The sequence below is a fragment of the Anopheles marshallii genome, chromosome 2 (genome assembly GCF_943734725.1).
Source record: "Anopheles marshallii chromosome 2, idAnoMarsDA_429_01, whole genome shotgun sequence".
NCBI classification, from domain to species: domain Eukaryota; kingdom Metazoa; phylum Arthropoda; class Insecta; order Diptera; family Culicidae; genus Anopheles; species Anopheles marshallii.
The window spans coordinates 71551527-71561821 of NC_071326.1; the positions used below are offsets into that span (position 1 = coordinate 71551527).

At 41.6% G+C, this 10295-nt stretch overlaps 2 protein-coding genes across 2 annotated transcripts; one reads left to right on the forward strand and one right to left on the reverse strand.

Moving 5' to 3' along the window:
- Nucleotides 1-2801: 2801 nt before the first annotated feature.
- On the reverse strand, nucleotides 2802-4648 carry LOC128709292 (uncharacterized). The gene is made up of 2 exons (XM_053804280.1): nucleotides 4349-4648; nucleotides 2802-4277 (listed from the first exon to the last, which is right to left on the reverse strand). Exons 1-2 carry the CDS (start codon nucleotides 4646-4648, stop codon nucleotides 2802-2804), a joined length of 1776 nt encoding a protein of 591 aa, XP_053660255.1.
- Nucleotides 4649-5524: 876 nt separating this feature from the next.
- Nucleotides 5525-8070, forward strand: LOC128707022 (uncharacterized). The gene is made up of 5 exons (XM_053801965.1): nucleotides 5525-5570; nucleotides 5673-5770; nucleotides 6188-6313; nucleotides 7439-7956; nucleotides 8028-8070. Exons 1-5 carry the CDS (start codon nucleotides 5525-5527, stop codon nucleotides 8068-8070), a joined length of 831 nt encoding a protein of 276 aa, XP_053657940.1.
- The last annotated feature ends 2225 nt before the right edge of the window (nucleotides 8071-10295 follow it).

Consider the following 10295-nt stretch of genomic DNA (forward strand, 5'->3'; position numbering starts at 1 on the left):
AAGAAACGTTTCGTCATCAGATAGGATGAGATCCTTTTTGGGAAGGGAAAGAATGAGCAAGAATGTTAATCCGTACGTGTTTTTGTTTTGGACGCTGTTAGCTAATCCCTTGCTGGTGATCTGCGCTGGTTTTAGCTTTCTCCCGGGTTTCCGATCGTCGTACGACATACTTTCTTCTTGCGATGCTACCAAAAAAGGATCAACCCCCGTGTGGGAGAGATGAGAAGAAACACTCAAAAGCTATTATTTTCCTATCGCTCCTGGACGTGTTTTGTGTTGCCAGAAAACATACAAACATACTTTTATTGGACACGAACGAGGACAATAAATGTTTTGTTTGTTTGTTTGATAGACGTGTTTCTTCAACAAAAATATTGATTTACCGTGCATCCGATCATTCATTGATCGGGATGCAAGCTTAATTCATTGAAGAATTTCTTTACGATAAATTGAATGCAAATCAAATTGCTTGACATTTTACCATTGCAAAGGTTGGCGTCCCCATGTGCAACGCATCGTTCTCACCACGGTACACTTGCCTATCGAGGGCCGGGAAATGATTCAATAGCTTTCGATGTAAGCTATTGTCCCATTCCGTGTGCAGAAAAGGTCCATTTCGCTACAATAGCAAACATCGCTCACACGAGTGGTTGTTGATCTTTCCATTCCCATTCATCCCGGGCTCGGCAAAGTGTGTTTTGCTATTCACACTCGCACGAATAATGTTCACACCTTGGCCAGCCAGATACAACACACGGTAGCTGATCGCATAATTTGCGGATTACACCACACATCGGATTGTACCTTACCGTCGTATGGTTTTAGCCTGCAGGATTATGGTTAATTGTCCTTAAAAGTATATTTACCCTCAGCAACCGTCGGGGTGATCGTTTCGCTGTTGGATGTAACGAGCAGCTTTCACAATGATTGCGCGCAGAAGGGATCGGAATGAAACATATGTATGCCCGGGCGTACGTAACCCAGAAATGCGCAACTGCGTCCTGCTGCGTTTGCCGACCGTGAAAGAAGCAGTCCCGTCGGGGTGTGTTTGTCGAGGAGCAGCATGCAGTCTAAATTTGTGCCTCGTCGGTGCCACTTCTTGGTCGTGGGAGATGATCACATACAATTCACTGTCTAAACAAGACCAACGTGCACTTTCTCTTAACACAAGAAATGTGAGAGATTAGGAAACTGGTTGCCATTTTCCGGGAAAGGACATGCCACCTTTTCCTTCCAATAGTGAAAAATCCCTTGCAGGGTGTGATTATTATTTTTTGTGTAATATTTTCACTAATTGGTCGCAAGTTGTTACAAACTCTCCGTTCACGCGGTTAACTACCACCGAGCCGTGGTCTAATGATTAATAGGACGGTGCAATAAATCAACACCGGGAAGTGATTTTTATTTACACTCTTCTATCCCATGGTAAGCTGGCGGGACAACGGTGTGCTTTCCCCCTTTTTCCCGTTTTGACACTCACATTACATGGACCGAAATTGGAACGGGTTTTCTTTTTTTTCTTTTCAAGCGCGAGTTGAGCTAATGAACTGTGGACACAACCTTTCCTACGGGGAAGGTTAAAAAAATGGGTACAGGGTGAAATATGAAGGAGGACAATGTTGTTTCAAAAAGGGAAACAGGAATCGGTTTACTATCTTTAATGCGTCTCCTAGTCTAGGAACTGTCTATTCCGCCACGGAGAAGGTGACGGTTAATAAGTGTGATCTTAATATGGTTATGCAGCACACTTTGCTATGAACGTCAAACTGGTCCAAAGAAGGAGAAAGTATAACACTGAAGCGCCACTTGTCTACGGTGTAATGTAATACCACACTCATCCGCAAATAATAAATCACAACCCTCAACAAAGCGGAACTGACAATCATATAGTGTGTTAAAATATGAAGAAAATAAAATTACAATTCGTACAAATTACAATAAACAATTAATAATATAAAAAATAATATTTGTTTTGTATATACAAACTCAAGTATAATATAAACTCAACAGAATAAACAGCTTTGTTTATTCGAGTTTAGCGACTTTGCTTGTTTGAAAAAAAACGATTAATGTTTAGATAAAATTATTTACATACAGCCTAGTCGTTCCACACACATCTAAAGGAAAGTTACACCTTTTATCATTAGTATTATCTGTGCCTCTGTTTCTATTTGTTTGCAATCCCCGTCGGAAGAAACAAAGTGCACCATGAAACGTCATTCTATTATTCTTATAATAATGAAATGCTGAGTTATATACTTTCGGCATATTTTTCTAGATGGCGTTACGCTATTTATTTATTATATATTTAATAAATTTATTTTTATTATGTAGTTTACAAACTTAGTTTTAATATTTTTGCATAAAATTCACACTATTAATGTATTCCTTCATATTTATGTTTTATTCCTATAAACGCAAGTGCTCGTATAGTTGCATGGAATGTTTTGACGTAGAGAGAGAGATAAATAATACATTTCATACAACCCGTTGATAATTTGTAATACTAATTTGAAATATGCGGAAAAGAGATTATGCCTTGAATTGCTGGAATGTGTGAGGTTGTTGCAAGGAAAATATTGTTACGTTGCACCATGGTTTCTGGTTCATACTTACATCAGTATGGATTGAGTACTTTTTCTTAATGTATAGTACAACACACAACAAATTTTGCCTACACAGGTAGAGTGAGCTATAACCACGCGGCATTATTCCTTCAAGCTCAGAAATTAAGCCAGAGCTCGTGTGAGTTAAGCGTTCAAGTAAGTTAGCTAGTTATCTAATGGCACAACAGCTCCCCGTTAATTCAAAAATTTCCTCCCGGCTCGTCGATTACGAACCCGTGAGTGCAATACACATTCGATAAGAAACACCAATACACTTACGCACCAACCAACCACCGTGCAAATCCACAATGAATTCAGATCGGAAAACCCTAACACGGTCCCATTGATGCCATGCTGCTTGCGGATGTGCATGATCTTTGCCCATCGTTCGAACGTATGTTCGATTTGCATCCGCAATCCGTTCTCCTCGTACCACAGCAAGCAGCGTTCGGCCACCATCATGAAAGCGGTTCGTTTCGCGAAACTGTACTGAAACCGCACATCCGCCAGCGGATCGTTCAGAATGTAATAGTTCCGCTTGCCCGTGACCGGATCGATCGGTTCCGTCCCGTAGGATAGGAACAGTACACGACTTCGGAGCTCGACGTACGCGTCGGCCAGTTCGGGTCGGGACAGTTCTTCCTGGGTGCGTTTGACAAAGCGTGCTATCACCAGAGCCTTTCGCACCGAATCTATCTGCACCAGTGAGTGAGTCTGTGCCGATGGTGCCACGATCAAAATATTTGATGCTAGGAATTGGTCCAACGTCTTCGGACCTTCGATGTAACGCAAGGTCAGCAGGAGCGAAGTCACTTGCGCCAGGTATGCCTCAATAAGCAGGAACGTCAAAACATTCCATGCAAGTTTTATCCATCCGCACCATGGATAATCGTTCGCGAGCATGTTACTCATACGATTGTGTATTATCCCATGCTTGTCCAGCAGCGTCACAACATCCGGAAGGTGAGCGATGAGTACACGAATCCCGACCAGAACTCCCAGCGCTAGCCAAACTTCCTGTCTAAACGGTTGCAACAGCGCATCCATAAGATTCAGCGTCAACGGTTTCGGCACAATCAGGCTGAAGTAATCCCGCGAGGAGAGCAGTAGCTTCTGGGCACCATCAATTACAAACACATCCCGCGAAGCTATAAAATCAACGGACATGTTCCTCATGGCTGGTGAGTATGATCCACCAATATAGATCGAACCCGGTTTGGCGTGGATGAACTTTAGACGCAATCGCAAATGCATTGCCATCAAGCTCCAGATTTGGAAATCTGTACCGGTCCAATGTCCCCTCGGTGTGATGTAGGTAAAGGGGAAAAAGTTGTACAACACTCCGGACACGCGCAGTCCATCCAGTGAACGTATCTCCAACCGGAACAGGTATCGGAACTTGATGGGACGTATCACACCGGTGGTGATTTTATGTCCGAAACTGATCCGTGTCATCTGCACCGGTTCTTTGGAGGAGTTGACCTGATCATAGGATAGTATCACCGTGTAGCCCACACCCATATTGATTAGCCCATCCTGTAGGTACTGCAGGGTAGATGGACCCGACTTCTCGTGGAATGCTTGATCAACTAACAGCACAAATTTGTTACTTCCGGGATTGTAGATACGATGCATCTCCTTTAGTAAGTATATCAAACAACGTCTCCCTTCCTAAAATGAGCATAAAAACCAGTTATTAGACATAGTGTAAACATATCAACTAAGCTAGCTTCAGTACTCACCACCGGTTCTTTGCGTGCGTCGATTACTACCAAGGATTGGGCAGCAATTTTTACAAAAGGGTTCTTGCTCTTCATGGTCTTTGATTGATCCTCCAAAGCAGGAATAAGGACACGTGGATAACTGCCGCAGAATATCTCTCTATCTGCGTCTTTATCAGCAATGAGGTACACCACATTAAGTTCCAACGTATCAAACCCATCTTCAATGAGACGCAGTAGGAATGGTTTTCTATCCTGGATGGTCGCGAGTGCTATTGTAACTACCAGCAGCAGAAAAATATTCCACACAATGATAGACATTGCAAACTTCTGGTTGGAAACATCATGAAAACATTTCCTTTATATAGGTTAGCACTTACAGGGAGCAATCAACAGCTATGTCAACGGTTCTAAAAGCTTTTTAGGGGACCATTACCTTGGGGTGAAACTATAATTAAGGAGAATAATTAATAGTTCCGTCTAACATTCAGCGTGAATCACTGCCAAAGTGGAAAATAATTAAATGTAGAAAATGGGGCTTCATCAATTCATCTAAAGTAACAGTCTACTAAATGTGTCTTATATTAGTCTACTAATTTATGCAAAATAGTATTTTTCTGGTTCGCTCTCCATCGCATCCAGTGAAACATTTCATGATGAAATATTTCACCGTAACGTAAAATTCAAATTGACAGTTGTGATATCCTTTCAACCAGAAGTGTTGCTGCGTCGCATTCGTACTGTTGTGGAGTTCGTGTCCAGTACGTCCTTTTCGCCCGCACGAAATCCCCCACTCTGCCTTCCACCCTTCCCAACGCATGTGTCCATTTCGCCGTAGACATCTCGTTCGGTTTCGCCAGTGCCACCAGTGCGCATGTGTTCCTTTATCTGCACGTTTGTTTTGCCCACCAGGCCCACAATACCCACAGTCTGCACGAGCTGGCGAGCACGACCGTGACACATTTCTCCGACCCGTGTCGGGGTGTATTGGTTACGAGGAAAACTGCTGACAGGGCTCATTGTTCGACAGCGTTATGCAAAGGAGGACACCTGTCGACGGGCGTAAACGTAAAAGTTAGTCCGTTGTGTTAGCCTGAACGCCATTAATCGTGTAAAAAGAGTGCTTTGCTGGTGCGATTACAAGTAGCGAGAAGAAAAAAAACACGGACAAGTGCAGTTACAAGTGCCCAAGCGACCATGTTTTCCCGCAAGGAGTTGCTTTACCTTAGGGCGTTAATTTTCGGTAAGAAGTCCCGTGACAGTGCCAAATGTGAACCAAAGTTTGTAGGGGAAGATGTCGATGATCACGATGGAAAAAACCTATGCTTTTTTATTCCACTTCTAGCCACGTTGCTGCACATCAGCAGCACACTGCAGCTGGAAGGACTGTCGACAAAGAAACCACGGGTTACAAAGTACACCATGAAGCCCACGTCCAGTTCGGTACGTACATGAGTCGATTGGAGCGTAAATTGCAACGAAACCCCCCCCCGAAAAGTCCCCCATTGTCCCATCGACAACTTCGAGTTGTCTTTTTATGAATGAATGTGGGCATGGCGCTTACGTTTGCTAAGAACTTGTAGCTTTTGGATATCGATTTTCCTGCTCTCCTGCCCACGCGGTCGGGGTAACGGTGGAGAGGTGTGGGATGATTCCGTGTGCGTTTTTTCGCCCCACGAAAGCAGCAGAACACCACGACGACACCACCGTCGGAATGTCCGTTTCGCTTCTTTCGCAACGGCAAAACAACTTTTCGCTCTCGGGGACCAAATTTTCCATCATGTGACGGCACATGAGCACCAGCGTTTGACGTTTTGTCTAACCGTCGGTTGGTTTTTCCGCTTTTCCACACACACACAGGCCACTGCTGTACCGTCGTCCCTGTCGCTGTACCGTCTGAATGGAGCGAGTGGCGCAACGTGCATACTGATTCAGACCGATGCCCTGCTGAGCATTCAGTACCGTGATAAGTACAATGAGGATAAGGTAAGCATTTAGTCGTTGTAAAAGATATCCTCACTGGGACACGACTTTTGACATACTGAGGAGAATGGGAGGGAGAACAAAACAAACGCAGCTCCTATAACGAACAGCGTAAGCCTGGAGTTTTCTTACTGCAACGGCGAACATTTAACGATCCGTGTCGCCATTAGGTCTGGCAATTAGTCTAAAATGTTCTGTATAAAAAACACACCTGTTGAGTGAAACTTTTCAGCCTGTAAATCCTTAAAGCTCTTTAATTAAATTTAACAAGAATGTGGATAACTTGGGTTCTAATTTTCAATACACTATGTGCCACAAGTAGTATACAGTGTAAAGACACGAAGTTTTTCTATTTTCCGATTCATGATTGAATATTTTAAAGTGCAAATTTGCTAAATACTCAAGTTTTACCATCAAAGCTTCAAGGGTTTTGGAGTGATGTTGGATTAATCGAAATCAATGAACTGAATAAATGACTCTGAATTTTTCTTCTAATTTTCATTAATCTAATTCATTAAATTCAATTCATCATTAATTAATAAGAATCCTTGAAGATTTTTAAATCCCCGAAAATTCGCCAATCCGCATCAAGTTTCGATGCCGATGCTGCTGGTTTTCGATTGCTTAGACCAATTGAGTTGACTTTTTTCTTGTTGGCAACAATTCCTCGTTTGTAACCTCGTTTGTAATTTTGTACAATCAATTCACCCAATGCAGCAATTCTCAATTCAGAGTCTAAAAACATAAATATAAAGTTACATTATATAACATAAAGATTTGTAATTTTTTGACGATTTTATCATGGAAATATGATTATTTAAAATCAGTGTCCAATTCGTTTGCTGGAACCAATAAGTGTCCTCATTTCTGCCTTCGTTCTTCTTGTACCGCTAGTTGAATAACTATCCCTCGTTGACATCTCATATTGCTGATGCAGGAAATAATTTAATCTATTTGAGAAGTTACATGATTCTAGGATTATATGTGACCTTATACATATTTTAACCACTGTAGTATTATCATCATCATACAAACATTTTCATTTTCAAACAACAAACGGATCATAACATAGGTTTTATTAGTATTATTTCAAAATAGATACTAATTTCCATTACTTACCATCACCAGGAGGCCGATGCATTCCTTCCGGACCAAATGGACATATCCGGCGAATGCTGGGAGGATGAGTCACGCATCACGATGTCATGGAAGGGTTTCACCATTAACATCTACTTCTCGAAAACGCCGGGCGGTGAGCGTTGGTACGTGAACAGTGTCGATCTGGCGTACTCTTCGTCGAACAAGCTGTTCGAGCACATTGACCGTCCCGGGCTGGATGTGAAGCTTTCCACCCCGCCGGGCACGCTGCTCTTCCCGACGCCGGTCGGTAAGTCGTACACCTGCGACAACGAGGTCACGATCACGATGTTCGCCCAGGACGAAAACGACAAGTCGGGCCACCTGGCCAAGCTGTATCTGCGCGAGCTTCGGATGCAAAGCTTCATGTACAAGGCGGGCAATGCCTGGGGTCCAACGTTCCAGTGCAGTGCAACCGGCACGTATCGCGACGAAACGGCTCCGATAGCGGTCGGTTCTACGTTGGCCGTTGCTACCGTGTGCACCGTCGTTGGATACGGCCTGTGGAGGTGAGTTGTGTTAATAATATCGAGAATTGCAAAGGGCATATCTAACTGACAACTGACATTCATCATTCCAGATACTTCAAAGTTAAGAAGTTCCAGTACGGCACTATGGCTTAAGGCGCTCGACGTCAACAGAGCGATCGGAGGATGGGTGAGACTGTTCTATCGTGGCCAAAACTGTAGAACGGATGCTAAACAACCAGCAAAAGCACACTTATTTGATGGAAATACGCGAAAAAGGACCAGTTCAAAGGAATCCTTTTTTTCCCAGCATCCACACTCTCTAACACAGATCCACAGATATTGGGGAATCGGTTTTAAATCCGGTACTGGTTATGATTTAAAAAATTGAAACACATTCAAAACAATCTGAACTAAATCGCCCCCCAAGTAAAAATGCAAAGGCAAAACATTTAAGTAAGTATTAACAGCTCTACAGTGCAAGCGATATATTTACTGTGTTTTAGGCATAAACAAACGCGAACAGTTACAACTACATTAACAAAATATATATATATACACACACGTAGGTATGTGAGCATACAAATCGTAAAAAAAAAACAGATAAATAACGAAAGCAGCAAGGTAATGGTGCGGGGAGAATTGAACCACACAAAATGCAAGGATAAGATTGAAAAGGCTAGAACGAGGATATAGAATTATATACACATACAGAAGGAAAGGTTAAAAAAACGCATAAAAAGCAAACGGCTAGCGCGGAACAGCGTTAAAAAAATGTCTTCCATTTTCATTTTAATGATATAATCGTGTGATTAAGTAAATTTACGAAATCGTTCATGAACCATGATATTAAAGAGTCAAACAAAACCAACCGAAAGGAGAAGTAAAAGAGAGCAGAATACACTACTTACTACCAAAATATAAATGCTATTAGGGTGTTAAATGAAAGGAGCAGCTATCTAGAGGCAGTAGAAGGCGATCGGACAAACGTTTAAGATGAGAGGTCGAATCGAACGCGATTGTCGAGAGAACGGTATAGTAAGCATTCCTTTTAACGAGTATATGTCATACTTTTTCATGAAACAATCGCGCACATACAAACAACACACAACCTACACACACACTGTATATTTGAAAAGTTTACACCGTTTATAAGGCAACAGCATGCAAGCCAGCGTGCAGCCGAGGTACGACAGTATGGGACAGATTGCATTATTCATTACTGCACGAAACAGTTTTCTGTACATAACACCACGCAAAAGGATGCAAGGCACAATACGTACGTGACACGTGACGTCGTGTTTTTTTCCAACTCGTCCTTCTACTCTCTCCTTCGGAATCGAATCTCTTAAACTACCGATATAGTCCATTAATAAGCGCACCTATTTTCAAACGTAAAACACACACGGTTATGATGAGAAATGAATGGCAAGAAGCAAATCTGCTCGTTTTAATCGCGAAAAAATCTACAGAATTGTGCAACAATTAAAAACACACACACACTCACATATCTCGGTGTCGTTTTGGTGCGTAATTTATCGTTGACAAAATAAAAAAACGAACATTCCTTTTAAATGTCGTACAGATTTTCCACCCGCTGCATGGCAATAGATCGCGTGATCGAACGCGCGAATGCATTTCAACGTGAATAATTAGCGGAGAAACACACCCCCACACACACAAACAATAACAAAAAAAAATTCGTTCGATTATTTTAGCTTAAGTTACTAGAAGTAAGTAGAATATCTAAGATTTCACGCAATCTGCTCCTTACAAATGATACAAATTATACTGTCTATATGTCGTTCGCCATCGTTAACGCACACAATCGCTCTACCGTCTATTGTTGCTTCATGTTCTTTCGAATCGTTATTCATTTTCAAATCGAAAATTTACAAATTTGTTTGTCAAATTGTGTTTAAAACACGCCAATTTCAAGAAAGAGAAAGTGTAAACGACATAGAACCTATGAGTCCTTCTTTCACGAAAGATTCTTTCCCTGTTTTGCCATTATTACATTATGGAAATGCTAGAAACGTAGTGTTTCTTCGTTTAAGAATACGTTAACTATGTAAGAAACAATTATGTTAATGTTAACCGAACCGTAATACCGTAATGGAAAATTAATATACAATAAAACCATTAGTTCGAAAATGAAACAAACAATCTGAACTGTCAATGTCGTAACAAAATGGGACAATACCGAAATACACCACACGTCATCTTAAAGTAGAAACAAAACGCACATTTCATCAACTTGAAATAATATTTCAATACTGCATATACATGTATTTTCTTCTGTTCAAATCGGCATCGAAAAAGGTGACTATTTCATCATTCTACACTTACTGTAAATCACCAAAAATACATTAACTGAATTA